This window comes from Thamnophis sirtalis, unplaced genomic scaffold (genome assembly GCF_051295495.1).
Source record: "Thamnophis sirtalis isolate CommonGarterSnake01/CBP01778 unplaced genomic scaffold, rThaSir2_p1.2 scaffold_1, whole genome shotgun sequence".
NCBI lineage: Eukaryota > Metazoa > Chordata > Lepidosauria > Squamata > Natricidae > Thamnophis > Thamnophis sirtalis.
In genome coordinates, this window is record NW_028261381.1 from 124,148,503 (window position 1) to 124,169,518 (window position 21,016).

General features: G+C 36.0%; 1 protein-coding gene across 3 annotated transcripts; it reads right to left on the reverse strand.

The window, feature by feature from the left end:
* Positions 1-129: 129 nt before the first annotated feature.
* Positions 130-20,967, reverse strand: PPP2R3C (protein phosphatase 2 regulatory subunit B''gamma). 3 transcript variants are annotated; one of them, XM_087723605.1, is made up of 13 exons: positions 20,820-20,967; positions 17,788-17,915; positions 16,093-16,197; positions 15,875-15,987; positions 13,129-13,184; positions 11,299-11,369; positions 10,167-10,299; positions 8,520-8,575; positions 8,357-8,432; positions 5,196-5,332; positions 4,132-4,269; positions 2,088-2,147; positions 130-1,021 (listed from the first exon to the last, which is right to left on the reverse strand). In XM_087723605.1, the coding sequence occupies exons 1-13, from the start codon at positions 20,866-20,868 to the stop codon at positions 833-835; spliced, it is 1,311 nt and encodes a 436-aa protein (XP_087579731.1). In that variant the 5' UTR covers positions 20,869-20,967; the 3' UTR covers positions 130-832. The 3 variants fall into 3 exon arrangements, with proteins under 3 accessions (XP_087579731.1, XP_087579720.1, XP_087579739.1); XM_087723594.1 differs by having other exon boundaries at positions 13,129-13,226; XM_087723613.1 differs by lacking the exon at positions 4,132-4,269 and having other exon boundaries at positions 13,129-13,226.
* Between the last annotated feature and the right edge of the window lie 49 nt (positions 20,968-21,016).

Consider the following 21,016-nt stretch of genomic DNA (forward strand, 5'->3'; position numbering starts at 1 on the left):
ATTGATGTTAGATATCTGATATTGGGAGCAAAACAGTGCCATAATGTTCTTCCTATGGAACCGATTATAAGATCTAATCTGCACTGAGTTTAACAGGATTTGATCAGTTGCATAAAATTAACAACAGTCTTTTTTAAAAAACTGAATTCTGTTTATTGCTATTACATATTTAGACACTCAAGGTTTCCAGTGTGTTTGCAAAACATGCTATACTTATTCTTCTAGCTTATTTATGCACCATCATTTTACATTTCATAACAGTGCTTTACCCAGTCTTAGATTTGTGTCACTCATTGTTAAACTCAGGGAAATTTAGTTAGAACATAATAAGCTTAAGACTAGTTTAAAAAACTGCACCCAGTACAGGCAAAATGACAATACATACCTGATTATTATCCAAGCATTTTAACTTACCATGGTTTGTATTTTTGAAATTTTATACCAACATTCGTTAACATGGGATCTAAACAGATAACAGCGCCATATTGCTACAACTAAATTCAACACTTCTGAATGACAACTGGTTGGGGAGGCTGACTTATACACATAGCTGCTTGATATATTAGTCTTCTGTGGAAATTACAGTTATTTGACTTCATCAATATGGCCAATTGACAGGTACTATTTACTTGTTAATTTCCAGAATTAGGTTGAACATTTGTAATTACACACAGAGAGAAACAAAGTGAAGTTCCTTCCATTTTTTTTAAAGATGTCCATCTAGAGTTAGATGGAAACTTCAGTGAAATGTGCAATGAATTTGCTATTCAGCCTCAAGCAGTCACTGTATCAGTTGGGCATATCTCCAATAATACAATCTATTACTGTTAAATCATGTATCAAGAAGATCTGTTGTACTGTCATTATCACTGGCCACAAGAACTTCTCTGTTTTCATAAGTCCAGAAGCCATTAAGATCAATTAAAATACTGGTGACTGTGTCTCCTTGACTACTATTGATTAAATCTTGAAGAGAAATCTTGTAAGGATCCTTAGGTTTTACCATATCAAAGATTTCATCCTAGAAAAAATAAAATTTAACAAATTATCTATAAGAATCTCATAGTATAAGCTTATATGCCCATAAAAAGAAGTTATTTAATTAAACTAAAAGTTCCAGTCTTATACTTTTTTGTTCTTATGAACAATAGAAGACTATATAGCACAAATACAATGTGTACTACTAATATGCAATAAATAAGGAAGAACAGAATGGAAGTATATAAGCTCCATTAACAAGGTGCAAAGAATAATTTTTTAACTGCAGACCAGAGATAACAGTTGGAAGCTTCTTAGGTAAATGCCTTGATTCATTAAAAGTATAAGGGATAAGAGGTACCAGATTTATGAGATTCTGATAGCTAATCTCAATAAAAGTAATTCAGCCTTTATGTGGAGGTGATTACGTATACTGTTCTACTCTGCATTCCACAACTGGATTACTGAAATGCACTCTACACGAGACTGCCCTTGAAGACAATCAGAAGCTACAAATGTTACAAAATGAAACTGGAAGTGTTAATGGGCACCTCTTAGTATGCCTATTGTACTCACTGGTGTGTTAACTGCATTGGTTACCAGTTGGTTTCTGGGTGCAATTCAAGGTGTTAGTTGTTATCTACAAAGCCCTTTATGGCAGGGGGCTTGGATACCTGAGGAACCACCTATCTCCAATAATTTCTGCTTCCCTAGTATGTTCTGGCAGAGTTGGTATGCTCCAGATCGCTTTAACTATATGTTTGTATTTTTTAAATGATTTTCACTATTTTGCATTTGTATTTGTTAGCTGCCCAGAGTCTATAGGAATGGGAAATTATAATAAATTTAAAGAAATAATAATTACCTTAAATAGTAGATAGCATAGCTTCATACTTTAAAAAAAAGATAGTGTAATTCAAACAAATAAGCCAGAATGCAACCCCGAGAAAACTATTTCTGCTTGTGCAATAAAATCAACTTTATGTAACCATAAAATATGCACATTCCGGTATACAGTATATGTAATCATTGCTGTCTTTTCAGAGAAGTACTTCAAAAGTAAGTTCACTAAGTATTGCATACAAATACATTTTGATCAGAATTCTAACCTTCACATCTTGAAAAGAAACTGGATCTTGTCCATGGATTTTCATTTGTTCTTGAATAGCCTATAAGGACAGAAATTAAGGAGATGAATAACATTTTAAAAATGAGGATATACACAATGAAGTAAGCTTATCTAGAAATGCAATAGTTGGACAATTTTGCAAAGATGCAAAAGTGCAAAGATAAACAGATGCAAAGTACTGTAATAATTGTGATGACAATTAACATTAACTTGAGCATCGGACATAGCATTTTATAATATTCTATACAGTAAAGCTAATATTATCTATCTGTTCATAATACTTAAGGAACCTAGATGTCCCACTACCAAGAGATTTAACTCTAAACACAGCAGAGTGAACTTGGAATTCAAAGCATATAGCATTAATTATATTGATTCTGGCCAATATGAATTATTTGGAAAGCTGTGGCCGTGTGTTAGCTTTATCAAACTCCTTTAGGAATAGCATGGGTCTTGTACTACAAAATATGTGATCAATTTTACCAAGAGAAAAAAGACTGACCATCTGCTCAATCTATTTGCAATCATTTCTAACTCTTAGCCCATTAAAAAAAAAGAACTTAGAGCAGCATGTCTCATTGTTAAAATAAGCTTTTAGCCTCAAATTTTCAGCCTAACTATTATGTGTATGCTAGCAGAAAAAAAATAATTGGAAGATGAAGGGCCAAAGTGTTGTTTATTACAGAGGAATTAATCTGCTTCATGCTGCTAAAAAAACCACAGTTCCTGATGTAGTTTAAACCTGCAGAGTGTTTATTATAAAGGCTTTGAAAAGATTCCAGAGTTTGGGGGAGGTGACAGTAAAAACCTTTGACTGAATTAGTCTATTCTTGGATCATTCACAATGTAATTTTTTTATTTAGTAGCCACCAAATTAGAGAAACATGACATGCTGGGGGGGATTAGTGGTGTGGGATAGATTTTACAAATAATTAATGCTGCTTAATTACTTGAACCTTAATAAAATGTATTAATATCTTGTGAATATAATAGTGAAACCACTCATTATCAACCATTTCCAAAAAGATTGCTTATTAATTAGGAATATTCCGGTTGCTGAAAATAGAAAAAAAAGTTAACTAACATTTATATTGATCTTGTGAAGGCTAGAATAGTATTTCCAGTCTTAATATTCATACTGATAGATCTCTGTGAAACTATTGATTCATTAATCAGAAGTACCCCGAAAATACGACATGTCCTGATAATAAGACCATGCCACATTTTTCTGGTGGGAAAAAATATAAGCCCTCTCCCGCAAATAAGCCCCCTGGACAACCCCCCCACCTCTGGCCAGGCAGAGCACTGCTTACCAACCTAGCAGTATCCCGAAGGTGCCAAGCCACAGGAACCGGAGGGGAGGCAAAGGTGATCGCATTGCTTGGCGCCTTCGGGATACTGCTAGGTTGGTGAGCAGCGCTGTGCCCAGCTGAAGAGAGGGGTTGCCGGGCAGCTGCTCTCTTGTGAGCAGCCTCCCAAAGAGCCAGGTACAGCAGCCACCCAGCAAACCTCCTTTCCAGCTGGGCAGAGCGCCATTCACTGACCTAGTGACCCTGTCTTATTTTCGGGAAAACGCGGTACTTATTTTTCTGGGATTAATGAGCATCATCTGTAAAATTTGTTATTTCCCAGAACGGACAATTTAAAATTTACACTAAAAGCTATAATTTAGACAGCAATTTAAGCTCTTCTATCATGGCAGTAGCTAAAAAAATATTCTGTTCACCATTAGAGGTTATTAGCAATTTTTTCCTCAAAAAAACTGAACTTATTGGGGGGGGGGTTTAAAAAGAAAAACTCATATTTAATTACAAGCACAGCAATATGGTACTATAATGTAAGATGTTCTTAAAATAATTCTGAATTTTTTAAATGTAAAATATTAAATGTTTATATTTTGACAAAAGTCTTGTAATAAATAGAGGTACTTTAAAGTAATCATCAGCTGGTTTCTAAGCAAAGGCACAATGGTTACAACAACACATGTACAAAAGAATGACCTACCTTTACAAAAAGGGACTTACCCTAAAAAAATAATTAAGGGAAAAGACATTCAGGTATCCTTTGTTCTCTATATCAAGCAATTTGAAAATATACTGCAAAGCTGCAGGTTCCTTTCTGTTTTCTAACGCAAGTACAAAGTCCAAGTACGTCTTATAGTCCTAAAAGCAGATGCAATCATGTTTATTATAGTCCTCTTTTCAAATTGATTTTGCAAGCAAACCATAATTGATGACTATTTCCTTGTAGGAGAGCAGTTACTTTTTAGTGAAAGTCAGCATGAAATAGAAATGGCCATTGAAGGAGGGAAAAGTGAACAGAAATTGCTTTTTTTTAACTGGCTAAGCAACATCCCCATAGATTTCTATCAATGTTACAAGGGAGCTGCCCAGAATTCAAATTAAAGAAACAAATGTCTACACAGTAGATTAATCTATTGCTACTTGTCATTCCACTGATGAAAGCTAAACAGTTATTAGGTTAGGACTTTTTTAGAAAATTGATAAGGAAATTTGCTATAATTTTTTTAGCATTTAAGAATTATTATTGTTAATGGCAAGAGATCAGCAGCTTTCTACCGGATTCTAGTCTCATATGATCTTAGAATACATTTTTTAGCAGAAACTGAATACAATTTTAAAATTCCTAAAAAGCATGTAGATATCCATTGTATGTCACAATCATTATCTATAAGATGTGTTCTTGGAGAATAAGAATCTAGAAAATTAAAAGTATGGTATATATTAAAAGGAAAATCTATATTCTGCTTTAGACACATTATTCATGTCAGTTACTTTCAGATTATAAATTGTTCACTGTTCCTGGTTTTGGCAGAAAAAGAGAAATAATGAAGAACTCACTGTCCTCTCTTCACAATGAGATTTCTTCTTCTCATTAAGAATGCAAAGTCAGTTATGAAAAATACCATGTGTGGGTTTCAGCTGCCAGTGAAAAGTGAATGTTTCTTTCATTCTATTTAGTTAATATGCATTTTATGTTACAATCTTAGAAACTACAGGAGTTCAATTAAAAAACAAACATTCTTTCATGAAACACAGTATACTACTGCTATCTATGAGGGGAATACCATTTCTCCATCATAAGTCAGACACTCCTGGAAGACCCGATCCAAAAAGATGTTGGTTAGTGTCCCTGTTCCATATCGAGACAATTCTTCTTTGCTAAGCATGCCGTTGTGATCTTTGTCAAGATTCAAATATTGGCCTACAGAGGATGGGGAAAAGGGGGAAATATGAAAGGGAAAAATGCATTTTCTCTATCATTTTGTAAAAGACAATGAGAAAAGATGAATATAGCTTGCTTATTATACAAGTTTCATAGTATAAACATATGCCATAACATTTTAGATTTCTAGAGTAAAAAAACCCTCTAATTTTCAACACATGAACAGAAAAGGAATTTTTCCTTGAGAAATTTATAAAGATCTGTTAGGAATGTGAGAAACCCATGTAATTAAAAAAAAAAGATGTAGGAGCACTGGTATTTACCAGTGAGACCTCATAGTCAGCAAGCCATGTTCAGAAAGTTACATTCCAAGACTTTCTGTGTACTACCACATTTTAATCTGCTCTGGTTATTTGCACTCACTGAATTTGTTCAGTCCTGATTAAGCTATTCGGGTATTCTGCCCATTAAGATTTGTTTGTACTGATGCAAAGTATAACCAATAGCATCCAAAGAAAAAATAACAGGTTTGGTGACAAAACCTCAAGGTTTATTAGATTACTATATAGAGGTTTTTGATAAGGAATGTCAGGCTGACATCTTCAAAGAAAAGGAGAGATGCCTCTACCGAGAATACAGGCTGGAAAATAGATGTTGCTCTGCAAAATCTCCCTGGACCAAAGAGAGGTCATGAAATAACCCACAAGCATTCCAGCTGGCTGCTCCTCATGAATAAATTGCAGAAATGGAAGGTTTTTCAATTAGCTTATGGGGAGGCCTTTGAGGCATGCTATGTTCCACTGAAGCCTGAGCCTGTGCTAGGTTCCCATGATCTCTCACACCCTTGAGACAGCTTAACGACACACACAGTTGCTTAATGACCGCACTGGGAAGAGCGGATATGGTGGTCATTAAGCAAGATGATCATGGTGTCTCATTCAATGACAATCACAGCTTGTGACTATAATGTCCATTAAGGACATACGTTGAGGACTACTTGTAATAAAGTAGTGACTTTTGTTGCTATGGTGATATGAAATGTGGCAGCTTGAAGTTTCAGAGAAAGTGAAGTAAAAGAGAAACGTACCTTTTCCTTTTGTTGTTTGAGATACTCTCACTTTTGAATTATAATAACATAATGGCATTTACAAGAAAAACATCAGGAGGGTGTAGGAGTAGATTGTTATGGCAGCCTCCAGAGAAAATAGTTATACAGGATTTGTTTCAGAAATTGTTTGAACAAATGGAAAATAAGCTTTTGAAAAAAGAATGGATGAAGGACTTTTAAAGGTGAAAAAGATGAAACAATAAGATGTAAAGTTCTATATAGCAAGTCAAATCAACATAAAGTGGAAATTTTAGACAGTAAAACAGAAGTTCTAAAGAGTTGAAAAAGAATTAGGTAATTTGGCTCTTTAGAATTGCAAAAGAGACAAGCTATTGTACATGTCTAAGAAGATATTAGAAAAAAGATTATTAAAAGCTTGGCCCAGACATAGGCAGAAATTGGTAACCATTATAAAATAAATTCTAGATTTACTACAACAAGAAATGTTTCAAGGGATGTTTTAGTGCATTTTGTTAGGAAGACGACCAAGGGAGCAAATTCTGCAGCAGCATTTCAATACAGTATTGGAAATGGATGTTAGATTTTTTTACTGAAAAAAAATTCTACTCAAATTTTATGTAAGAGGAAATAATATATATTTTTCCTGAAAAATTAAAATAGAAAAAGATCCTATTTGCAGGGGGTAAATTGGAAGGTTTGTTTACTTTCAAACAGCAGAGATTTAGATTGAATCCTGTTCAGAAGAGCAATTGGGGGAGATGCAAAGAGAGAAACTAAACAAAAATTGCAACCGAAGTATTGGAAATTAGAAAAGAATGATCCTGAATAAGGTGCTACTGGTATTAACTTTTCTAAATTTGTGGCCTGATGTGGATTAGACATGTTTAATATGGAATATAAATGGAGCAAATGCTCCTCTGTTGTTGTAGAGAAAATAGGAAGAGGAAGATGTGTTGGATATGTTTGATATCTTGAGTTATTTGTAAAAATAATAAAAGGTGGGATACAAATAAATAAATAAAATAAAAGACTAAAATTGTGGGAATGTGAATGTAAAAGCTAAAAAAGAGACTTATAAGTTAAGGGCTTTTGTTGATGAATTGATATTGCTTTTGAATGATTCTTTAAAGAATTTTGAATTATCAATGGTTAAGGTGAAGATTACTAAACAGAAGAAAAAGATGTTAACAAAAATATTAAAATATAAGATCAAATAATTGATGAATAAAGCAGGTTTTAAGATTGTAAAGAAGATAAAATACTTGGATATCACTATGACAAATATATTACTTCAAAATAAGTATATTAAGACGTGGAATGAAGTTTAAAAAGATATGTTGATAGGAAAAATGCAACTGTTATTGTTGGAGATAATTTATGTAATTAACATAAATGTTCTACTCAGAATGTTATTTTTGCAATAGTGGCGAATATCTATGGTTCAGGTATAGGATGAGGGTGATGATTCATTTTCTGAGCTTGTAGATTACTTTCTGAATGTTTCATTACCAGGCTAGGTAACATCTTCAGTGGAGTTTAGGGGATATTGGTGACACCGATATCCCTTAAACAAGGCTGAAGATGTTACCTAACCTGGTAACCAAACGTTTGGAAATAAATCCAGAGAATGAACCTTCATCCTCATTGTTATTTTTGTTTCGGATAATATAAATTTTGACAATGGACACATTATTTAAACAATGGAAGAGGATATATATAAATCTGTATGGCAAGGGAAAAGAATGTTAGGATAGGGATCATTCCCAAAAATAAATAGTGGTAGCAGAAGGCTGAGCAAGGTACAAGGGTAATAAAAATCAGGACTTCTGGGAAACGGATGAAATTGTTTATTTTTACCCCTAGCTAGGTAGTGCTAAAATAATGACCATTAATTCTGATGTAAACTTAGTAATTTATGAGGCCTTTTTTGTGCTGTGTAAATGGAAAGTTCATGCAGAAAATGTAGTCCAAAACTATTTATGAATGCAACATACCATAAACCCTCAAAGCAGAAGGAGCAGAAAACCAATTTGTTTCTTGACTTTCCTTAGAAAGTTCTTCATCACGTAACTAAATGGATAAGGAAATATTAAATTAACTATCAAACAAATGTAAAGGACAAATCAAAAGTCAAAAATATATTTTAAAAATGTCTACCTCTAATAAGTCATCTAGGAAGCTGCAGGCTAAAATATCCTGTATTTTTATCTTTCCTAGAAAAGAAAAAAACAATGCTTATTTCACTAGTTAATGACTGTGATATTTTTAGGTTTAAGCAAGGTAAAACCCAAGTTATGCTGAAGGGAATTCAAAAGAAACAAATCAAACTTTGGCCTATCAATTCAGGTTGTGAAAAAGCAGAAATGTTTTAAAATTAATGATATAAATAAATAATTAACACTTCAAATTGATTAAAATACTATAAAATATATTTCTAGATATTATTTTTACCAAAATATTTATTTTTAACAAGGAAGAAAAATGTTTATGTTATTCAAATAGATTATGTTGCTTTCATTAAGAGCCCCTAATATTGGTGATTTTTTTAAAAAAAATTTAAAGTCTCTTTCCTTTCAAACAAAGCATTCCCCACTATTTCTGAAGTACATTAAGCAGGGGAAAAAATAATTCCATTCCCCACTAGATTTGGGGGATGGGATAGAAACTGCCTATCCAATTTTAATGCAGCTTCCTTATTTCTGAAGATGTAGAACAGAATGGGGAACACCTATGGCTATATTTGGAAGTCACAATTGCTACTGAAATCAGGACAAAGGTGCCAATGAAACCTACTTGAAGGATTAACACAGCAATTACAATCTCATATATTACTATTATCCACGGGGTCAGAACTACTGTGGGTAGGTATCACAGGCAAAGGAACTGTTTTGAATATATAGTTTATTCCATTGCTAGTTATAAATGCTATTTATGCCAGTGTGACCTGAACCAGTCAATTCCCATACAAATAACTGCTTTTTCATTTACTTCAGTAAGAAAGAAAGCTCTGTCTGTGTGCAAAGCTCATCCATAAGTGAAACAGCTGCTATTGTGATAGCAAATGGTAAAACTGAAGGCTTGGGTGTCATGTCAAATTCTTGTACATATCTGTACTGAAGCCACAACAGTCCAACTATTTCCCACAAGCATCATCATCCATTTATAATTTGCCATCTCAAATGTAATACAAAAATGTGAACAAGGAAATTTTTATTTGTCAATAACAGCTTTAATATACAAAAACATAATTGTGATTACTGTGCTCTGCCTAAATTCAACCAACCGACAATGATGATTTAGCTATTACATTGCTACAAAATGCATCAGACCAAAAACATACATGACTAATTAACTAAAATAAATCCGTTCCTGACTTAAAGTTTCAGTCAAAAACTAAGTTAGTACCAAATCTTTCTTTCTACAAATGATACAAGTTTTCAGATTTATGAGCTTCAGGAACACATTAATACAGCCAATAAAAACTGGAAGATTATGTTTCCAATTTTTACTGTAGTTTAGAATAATGCCTTAATCTGGAGAAACCGGGTTAGTCTTCATAGTTTCAATAATTATGATTTACTGAAGCAAGATAGTTTCAATCTAGCATCATTAGTTACATTTAAAATTAATCACTGAACAACAATCTTAACAACTATCTTTTAATTATTTCTTGATAGCTATACAAGAAAAGAAAGGTGACCGGATCATATCAAACCATAATATATTCAAAACAGGCATATATTTGTATAATTTGGATTACAATACTGGATTCAAATTTAAAAAAGAGGAGTAATTTAAACCTACCAGTTCTGAGAGGATCTAAAAAGAAGAAAAATTTTCTGACAGCAGTGCAGACATAAAACGAATAAAATGATTTTTCTAAACCATCCAATTGTGGCAAAGTGGGAATGAGTTCCAATATATAATTCTCTAAATCCTAAAAAATTAAACAAGAAAATATATATTTATACCACAAGTGTCATTATGATTAAATCTGAAACTTTTTACATTTGTTCTATAGTTTGTAGAAGGAACAGACTGAGCATTCTTTTTTTAACTTCTTTCATAGTTTTTTTTATCAAAAGAAGGCCTGGCAATATCTCTAGTCCTCTTTTGATCCTGCAAGTCACATTATGCACAAACATTATGTATCCGTTCTCTGATGCATGCATAATTTATGGGGAGGTGTATAAATAGTCCTTGACTTACAGCCATTCATATAGTGATCATTCAAAGTTACAGTGGAACTGAAAAAATGACTTATGACTTTCACACTTGGTCATGTGATCAAGATTTGGACACTTGGCAACTGGTTCATGTTTATGATAGCTGCAGTGTCCCAAGGTCATTTGATTACCTTTTGTAACCTTCAGACAAGCAAAGTCAATAGGGAAGCCAGATTCACTTAACAACCATATTAAAAACTTAATTGCAATGAGAAAGGTCATAAAATGGGGCAAAACTCAATTAGCAAGTGTGTTGCTTAGCAACATAAATTTTGGATTCAATAGTGGTTGTAAGTTGAGGATTACTTGTAATTGTCAAAAGTATCTGGCAATATAGGACTCCATTTGTGAGAACTGTAGCAGTGTTATCCTGTTTAGTTTTTAAAAAAAGGAAAGTTAACTTACACTCAAGATTCCTTGGCATGCAGAGTGGTTGCATAATACAAATATCAGTCCATAATTAATTAATGCTATGTGAACAATAGTCTCCCATAAACAATTATATTACAATTTTATTTGTTAATCAAATTTGTACTCTTTTACAAATTACAAGCCACCCCAGTGGCTTACTTGAAATCTTTCTGATTATATATATAAACAGATGATTAATAAATATGTTCCTTTTGACTACTCTTTTTGAATGACAATAAAGACAACAGAAATAATTTCAGTGACATTAGATAATATATCAATAATTATTCCTCACTTACTGATTCTCTGAGGTAACCCTGTCCAGCCACATCATATAAACTGAGGCCTATTCTTGTCTGGTACAGCCATACTGTGAAGCAGATTAAAAAACACCCAAAGTAAAATAAGGTATAATAACAAACTGAAAGAACATTAGAAAGATATTGGTATTCATAAGTATTCCAACCAAGGCAAACTGGATACTTCCTATTTAAATTAATTACAAATAAAAATTCAAAAATCTGTTAAAGCAAATTGTACAAATTTAAATACCATATGTATATATTACCAGTAGTTGCAGAGAACTGAATATTATCTGGCATTCTTATGTTTCAATTTACAAAATTCTTGAGCTCCACTTTCCTGAGATTTTTGTCTTGCTTAACTGATGACCATCCTGACTTCCATTAAGATATGATTTTTTTTTTTTACTCACTAGGTGATAATTGATTGTTACTAAGCTATTGTTGTGATTCTGGCATGGGTACTTATATTTGCAGAGTAGCTTTATTTATTTATCTATCAATCAATCAAATTTCTGAACCATCCATCTCCCTCAGCTATCAACCATTTATTGATAATGCTAATGTAACACATTGGGTAGGAGGGAAAAAAGCATGAAACAGCTGAAAGAAGCAGATTTAATTGTTTGATGTGTGAAACTCACTGGCACACAAACATTTTCTGGCAAGAGAAAAGAAATCACAGCTCTGTTGTATTTGTTGGTGGGTTTCTATCCTCCTCTTGTTGGTTCTGAGAATGTTTGCATGTATATTCTATCGGGAAGCAAAAGGAGACTGCACATGCTCTCTCCATGAACAGGAAAGAGGGCTTAGAACAGGGGTGTCAAACTGGATTTCTTTGGGGGCCAGATCAGCATTGTAGTTCTCCGTGGAGCAGCGGAGGGTGGGGGAGCATCCTGCAGCATCCTGCCAGCCAAAACGGGGTGTGGGAAGAGCACATGGCCCCCTCTGCCCTGTTTTTGGTCTGAACGGCGTCCTGCAGTACTTAACCAGCCAAAACAGGGTGTGGAGGGTTTCACGCATCCCCCCCACACCTCGATTTCACCCTCCCCAGCTCCAGCGGCACTCTCCCAGCCAAAAATGGACCGTGCAGAGGCCTCAGTGCAGCCCGTTTTTGGCCGACAGAATGCTGGAGGCTGTAGACACAAAAAACAGGTGGGGGACGTACGCAGTCAGCAGAGGCACCGCAGGCCAGTCCTTTGATATTTCCAGGCCAGCCCTGTAGGTTGGATTTAAGCATCCCGTGCGCCTTAAATTTGACACCTCTGACTTAGAATGACCCATTCTAATACGTCCACTTTTTTTCCTGGAATTTATCCTTGCAGCTTCCACCCATACCCCGCCTGTTTTCAAATTTCTTTTCTTTTTTTCTTTTTGCCGGGTTCTGTCGTCATCATCATCATCATATTTTTCCAACATTTCATCATCATCATCATATTTTTCCAACATTTCATTAGATTAGAAAGAATAAAAAGTGAAAATGTGAATAATAGTCATTATAATTTGCTATTTCAATAACAGTCTGGTGAATGAACAACATTGAGTTAGCTGTGATAATAATGAAGTATAACAAAACAATGATGTGATTAAAAATTATGATAAATTTAATATTATCACATACTAGTTTATGATTAAAATAGAAAAACATGGACAATACTAATTACCACTCATTTTGGTTTACTCATCCAGCTCATGCCCATTTTTAGGAAAATGGTTCTCAACACAGTTTAAAAGAGAATGCAGTCCCAAACCACTTCTACTTTATGAAATCTAATAATGTAATTTGCATTATTATAGATCCTGTTATAATGGATCAAAAGAACTCACCTTTTCTCATTACATAATTGAAAAACTGCATGATAGATATTCTTCCATTGGGATCACTATGAAGTAATTTAGTAAAAATTTTAGCTGTGAAGAATTGCCTGTGAAACATAAATTTAGAACTGAAATTTTGAAGATGTAATGTCTTTGCAGTTTGAATGTCAATTGAATAATGAATAATTGAATAAATAAATTAACAGAAATTTGTATTCTAAAGATATTTCTGATATTCTGACGCAACTTGGGGGGAAAATTTATCAACCCACTGAATTTCATAGAACCACCTATCTGTACTTTTTACACTTTCCCCCATAATTTATATATAACTTGAAATTGTTCATCCTGTTTTCCTATCTTTGATAAATTAATATTCAAATCCATATTCAAATAGATCATACAATCTATCAAATATTCACTGCTAATTATTTAGCGACCATTCAAATTACGACAACAGTGAATGATTGGTGCTTACGACCAGTCCTCAAGTTCTGGCTATTCCAATACCCTTGTGGTCACATGATCACAATCTGGATGCTCAGCAATTGCCTTGCACTTGTGATGGTTAGTGTCCCTCAGCCACATGATTGCAATTTGCAACCTTACCTGCTGGCTTCTCTCAAGGAAGGAAACCAGCAAGGCTGCAAGTTGCTTGGGTTAAGTCCCACCCACTCGGGCACCTTTGTGCACTGTCCCCAAACCCTAGCAATAGCACCTCCACTTCACAGTGCTTTACAGCTCTAAGTGGTTTACAAAATCAGCATGTTGCCCTCAACAATCTTGGTCCTCATTTTATCAACTTTGAAAGGATGGAAGACCTAGTCAACCATGACCCATTAGGATCGAACTCCAGAGTGTGGACAGAGTTAGCTTGCAATACTGCATTCTAACTATTGTGCCACCAGATTCCCCAGCCTTGCTCACATGTCCCACCACCTACGTATCCTCCCTGAATCTTTCTGTGCTAACATTTTTTTATTATTATTTTTATTGGATTTATATGCCGCTCTTCTCCCAAGGACTCAGGGTGGCGTACAACATTAAAAAAACACATATTAACAAAAGTTTAACAAAAAATAGAATATCCAAAACAAACACAATTAAGATTAACAATAACATTTTTTAAAAACAAATTCTATTAAAATTAACAATAATAAATAATTTATTTTGTTTTGTTCAGGCCAGGCTGGCTTGCTGGAAAAGCCAACTTTTTAGGGCGCGTCGGAAGGACTGGAGGTCGGGGATTATACGAAGCTCCAGGGGCAGCTCATTCCAGAGGGAAGGTGCTCCCACAAAGAAGGCTCTCCCCCTGGAGGTCGCTAGCCGACACTGTCTGGCCGACAGCACCTTGAGGACAATCCCTGTGGGATCGCACTGGACGGTGGGAGGCTACCGGTGACAATAGGTGGTCTCGCAGGTATCCTGGACCTAAACCATGGAGCGCTTTAAAGGTCATAATTAGTACCTTGAATCACACCTGGAAGACAACTGGCAACCAGTGCAGACCGTACCAGGTGAACCGGGTAAAAGGCCCCCCTGGTCATGGCCGTCAGGTATTCTTCTAAACTAAGCTGCATATCCAGGAGGACGCCCAGATTGCAGGCCCTCTCTGAGGGGGATAAAATTTCTCCCCCTATCATCAAAGATGGAACAAGATGCACAAATTGGGCTGACGGAAACCACAGCCACTCAGTCTTGGAGGGATTGAGCTTGAGCCTGTTCCTCCCCACAGCCTCCAGGCATTGGGACATCACATCGAAGGCATCATTTGAGTGGTTTGGGGTAGAGATAAAAAGTTGGGTATCATCAGCATATTGATGATACCGTACCCCAAAACCACGGATGATCTCACCCAGTTGAACAGGAGGGGTGAGGGAACCGACCCCTGGGGCATCCCACAAGTGACGCGCCTCAGGGTCGATCTCTGCCCTCCAGTCAATACAAACTGCGACCGATCCAACAGGTAGGAGAACCACTGTAAAACGGTGCCCCCCACTCCCAACCCCTCAAGTCGTCGCAGTAGGATACCATGGTCAATGGTATCGAAGGCTGCTGAGAGGTATAATAGGACCAGGACAGAGGAGCAGCCCCTGTCCCAGGCCCACCAGAGATCATCAACCAACGCGATCAATGCCGTCTCTGTGCTGTATCTGGGCCTGAAGCAGATCCAGGTAGACAGTTTCATCCAGGTACTGGGGAATCTGACGTGTTACCGCACTCTCGACAACCTTCACTACAAAACGAAGGTTGGAGATCGGATGATAGTTGGCTAAAGAAGCTGGGTCCAGGGAAGGCTTCTTAAGGAGGGGCCTCACCACCGCCTCCTTCAAGGCGGTGGGAAAGAACCCCTCTCTCAATGAAGCGTTGGTAATCGCCTGGAGCCAGCCTCGTGTCACCTCCTGGGAAGCCGAGACTAACCGAGGGACAAGAACTACCTGTATTCAAGTTCTCAGCTAACAAATATTGACTGAATACAAAATACATGATCATGCCCCTGACCAACAAACACACAACAAATATTACTATAAGTGCTCCTTAGGCATTTGTCAATTAAACCATTCATTATATCTTATATATTCTAATGCATGCTTTCCTTTAATCATAAAACAAATTTGTGACATTCAACAGCTAATATTTATAATCACTGAAATAGCTCACCCTTTTAGCCAGAGTTCTGCCAAACACATTTACAGTCAGCATAAAATACTAGGCAAATCAGGCTCCTGTAAGTGTTTCAAAATAAAGATCTTACTTGCACTTGGATCCAGCTTTTTCACCAACTTTCAAGAAGTTTTCATAGCTAATCATTGCTTCCTCCCCCATCATAGGTGGTGTCTGATGTTCATCCAAGAGAAACCACAAATTCTTAAAAAAGAGATTTAAAAATGATGAGGGAAATACCACTTAGTGGATAGTAAAGTTTTCAAAACAGTGATATGAAATGAAGTCTTATTTTCAGTTTTTTCATACCTGCAATTCTTCATTGTCTAGCAATTCTCTACTTTTTCTCTGCAAAAAGACGGCTCTAGATTCTTCTCTTAATTTTTGCAACAATATTTCATCTTCTGCTGGCAGCTAAGAAAAGAAAAGAATTGTAATTGGCAGCACAAGTATATTTTGAAAGTTGTTTACATGAGTTATTTGTACTTCAAGAATTCTTGAAATACAGTGATTCTTTCCTTCCTTCCCTTCTTTCTTTCTCAATTTTGATTGTCTTTTGCTTCTGCCTCATTATCCATTATTACTAATGAACAACAAAAATAATTGGCAATTGATAGTACTTAGCTTCTTCCATACATCTGTTAACAGTTGCCCCAATTTCTTTCTATAATCCAATAAGTCCCTATTATAGTCAAGGTTTGTTTTTACTGGTTTAAACAGAGAACAGTGTTGAAAAATAAAAATGTAAAGAAAAAGAAACTAAACAGGAAGCTAGGTATTACCACTTCCATAAAAGTATACCTAAGTCTAAACTTATAACTCAAATAAACAAGGTTAGCATCCATTCTTTTTCTGTCCAATACACCCAAGTTCTCTGCTGTTTCCATTTGTCTTGCAACTTAGTTTTTAGCGAAATGTTTCAGCTTGCCATGTACAATTGAGGCTGTTCCTAAATTAACACTGCTATTCACATGTCATGTTCATTACCTTCATTTCTTCTTATTTGATCAAACAGGAATTCCATGCTGACCTCCTTAGCCTGATAAATAATTGGGTGAATAAATTATTTTAATGGAGTTGGACTGTAACTGGAGAATACCAATAGAGAGGACTGGGGCTTTGTCCTGTGAAATACCAGTTTGATCTGGAGTGTCCTGAAGCCAGATAGGTGTTCTTTAGCATCATTACCACCTCCTACTTGTATCTGTAACACGTATGTCTAGTTAAGGCCTCTCATGTAAGTAGCATCAGCAGGAATCAACACCTGAATGGAGTCATCCATTACCATTTAAAGAATCTAGTTGCACCTCCTGCACAAGAAGCATTATTTTGATCTAACTACATTAACAGTTAGACTGATCTCCAATTTGTGCTTTATAGGTCAGGAACTCAAAAGGAGCAAATTATATGGATCCTTGGAAGTCAGGTTTCAGTTCAGGGTTCACAATAAACTTCACTGATTGTGCTTATGGATAACCTTTGGAGTGGACTTCTTTGAATTCGTTCATTAAAATGAGGGTTCACTGAACAGTAGTACTGTCTCAGATAATGAAAGATGAAAGCGTTAATACACTTTATTTATCTACTTATTTATTTATGCCACTTGTCTCACTAATACTATGACTCTGAGTGGCTTTAAATATAATAAAAAGTGAAAAAAGTTCCAAAAGACAATTAAAATTAGAAGAATTACAAAGAAAAGCTAAAAACCAAGATGAGTAGTCGTCTAGGGTAGAGATCTTCTCTACCCATTTAACCAACCCCAATATAGCAGCCCAGGCCATTCTCTCTGATATATTTTGACTATTTGTATCAAAACATCCAACTTATTCCTGCAGTTTTTAAATACATGACGTTTTAGAAATCTGAGACCAGCTGAAATAGAACTCTAGATTTTATATAATTTTAATGATCCTTGGTGGCTTATTCTTTTTGTTAATTAAATTGTTTTACCATACAAATTGTATTTTAAAGACCTTACCTAGAACAACACTGAAAACCTACCCTGTAATAAAATCGTGGTATGTTCACATTAGAGGTACTGGCACTTCTTCTTCCTCCTTTCCATTTCAGGTAGTATTTTGTAAACGACTCCATCTCATCATCCTTTAATTCCTGGTCGCTCCTTTTAGCTAAATAACACAAAACAGAGTATATTACCTTTCATTTATATAGCCTACTTTGTAAAACAAATTTCTATGTAAAAAATAATTTTGATTTGAATCCCATGTACTGATAGGAAACATCTTTTCCTATGAAAGAGAAAGAAGAATAAAGAAATGTCCATAAAATCCCTTTGTGCTAACAGAATATGAGACCATGGGAGGGAACCTAGGGGAACCTGGTGGGGTCAGATGGGAGGAGGGTGCTGCAGTGCCTGTGTGGTCATAAAAATGAATGATTCCAGTGGCCATAACTTAAAAATGGGGTCTGAGGGGGCAAGTCTGTGGAACTTTGAACGATTGCTAAGTGACCAATCATTAAGTCAAGGACTTGTTGCTTTGCTGCTGATGGTTAATCCTAAAAGACAGGAAACTATCTACCATTTCAATATCTTCACTGTCAATTGTAAGACTGCTTGTTGTGCTTGTAATTAATTTGGTCTTCCTTATATTTAATTTTAGTCCCATTTTCTTTCCTGTGCTCCTTGGGTTTTATTACTTTATTTTGCATATCTTTTGCATTTTCAGCTATCAAGATCAATGTCATCAGCATAATAGAGGTAATGTTTCTCCAATTTTAAAACTACATCATCTTTCAATCCAACTTCCCTTAATATATATTCAACATATAAGTTGAATAAATAAGAAGAGAAGATGCAACTTAGTTGCCGTCCTTAACAACTTGGAACCAATCTGTTTCACTATGTTCTGTTTCTATTGTGGCTTCCTAACAGGTATGTTTCTCATAATAAGATTTTTTTTTCTGAACTTGATGTGATCAACACAATCAAAGGTCTTTCTATAATTAATGAAGCCCATTATTTTTTTTCCACTGCTTGCCGTATTTCAGTGAGTTATGCCAACAGTTCCTCTGCCTTCTAACTAGTAATGATTGAATTTAATGGAATAATAGAATTGGAAGGGACCTTGGAGATCTTCTAGTCCATTCCGTCCTCAAGCAGGAGACCCTACACCATTTCAAACAAATGGTTGTTCAATCTCCTTAAAAACTTCTACTGTTGGAGCATCCACAACTTCTGGAGGCAAGTCATTAATTGTTCTGTCAGGAAATGTCTCCTTAATTCCAGGTTGATTCTCTCCTTGATTGGTTTCTATCCATTGCGTCTTGTCCTTCCTTCATATGCTTTGGAGAATAGCTTGACTTCCTCTTCTTTGTGGCAGCCCCTTAAATATTGGAATACTGCTATCATACAAGTATAATCTTTATTGTCATTGTACTTAAATACGAAATTGGTTTCTCCTAGTCCTTCTTTTCATTAAACTAGACATACCCAGTTCCTGCAACCATTCTTCATGTTTCAGCCTTCAGTTCCCTAATCATCTTTGTCTTCTAGTACTGGAGGTTCTTGTAAGTAGAGTATCTTGGATGTTGACATCTCTACTGTACAGTATGTAGGAAGAAAAAAACTCAGTCCAGTTCCAAGCTAGGAGAAAGACATTGGAAATAAAATGGCAGCTGGCTGGTTGGAAAAGTTTGTTTATTTGGTTTCCAGAAATTTCAGTGCCAGCAGAATGTTTCTGGGGTGGCTGACAAAATGGCTGAGTGAGTGGATGGATTTTTATAGGGTTCTGGGTTTTGGTGATTGAGATGTTTCAGGGAGTTGTGCACTGTGGTGAACTTTGTGTCTTTTACTATTTCAATGGTGATGGGTTACTTTTATTATGTCTTAAAGATAGTGTCCTGTCCTTAAAATTTGGGCAGGGGAATGTAAATTCTTAATTCCATCAGCTCCAGCCTTCTGAGGGCTGAAGGCATTTGGTTTACGAAGAGGCTGGCCTGGATTTCTTAATGGGCACAAATATTTCAGGGTTCTGCTTGAGGCAGCTTGAGTTTTCCTATATGAGGAAGACTGGGGCTGCTTTCTGCCTTTAAGAGCATATTTCTCCATTTCTCTTTGGGGTAATATAATATTCTGCCTCTTTTAATATTCCCCAAATTATTTCATTCTCTTGGGGACGGCTTCCCACAAGTGTTTCAGAATTCTCTTTCTATCTCTCCACACAAGCTAAAAACTAAACCAGCAATTTGCAGCTCATTGTATTTATGCAAACCCTGCAAAGGCGGCAACTTAGTGCAATGCACTGTGCCTGTTCAATAAACTATGCCAAAACAAGAGTTATTTCTGCTGGCTGCCTGCAATTTGGCAGTTCGAGTCGAACAGTTCGAAACAAACAAACAAACAAACAAACAAACATGCTGACTCTGTAAACCACTTAGAGAGGGCTGTAAAGCAGTGTGAAGCCGTATATAAGTCTAAGGGATATGGCTATGACAGGGCTATTACAGCTCAACCTAAGTGTATTTCACAGGGGGCTTTCCTATTGCTTGTATCTTTAAATTTTATATTGTTTTATTTGTTTCTTAGTATAATTTGATTGCTTATTAGTAACCTATGACTATCACTAAGTGTTGTATCTTATGATTCTTGATGACTGTATTCTATTTTATTTTTCTTTATGTACACTGAGAGCATCTGTGCACCAAAGACAAATTCCCTGTGTGTTCAATCACACTTGGCCAATAAAGAATTCTATTCTATTCTATCCTTTCACGCTGTATGATTACTAGGACAGAGGCCAGTGAAATAAACTAAATCTCATTCACAATAGGATAGTGTTAAATCTCATTTGACGTTGCTGTGAAACACGGAGCCTAAAAACAACCACTACCCGCCGAAGGCTACAAAAACCCTTTCTATTCTCCCTCAGATTCCGAGACAGCACAGATAGCGCGTTCTACCTCGAGGCAAAATCTAGAGGAGCGCCAGGCGGGCAGGCCCTCGCCGTTTAACAGATACGCTTCCCAGTCACGCGCCACCGGGCTATTTTTTTTTAAGTCCCTCTTCCACTCACTGTCGGTACTGACAACCACCCGGCCTTTCAGCGCCTGCTTCCAATCCATCGCCCGTGACGTTCCCGCCTCAGTCAAGTACGACGCCTCCCCCACCCCCACCAACCGTCGTCACTATCGGCAACGTCCGGGAAACGGCGAACCCGTCATATAATCCCTCCTCCTTCTCCTCCCTCTAGTTTAAGGATGGGGCGGGTGG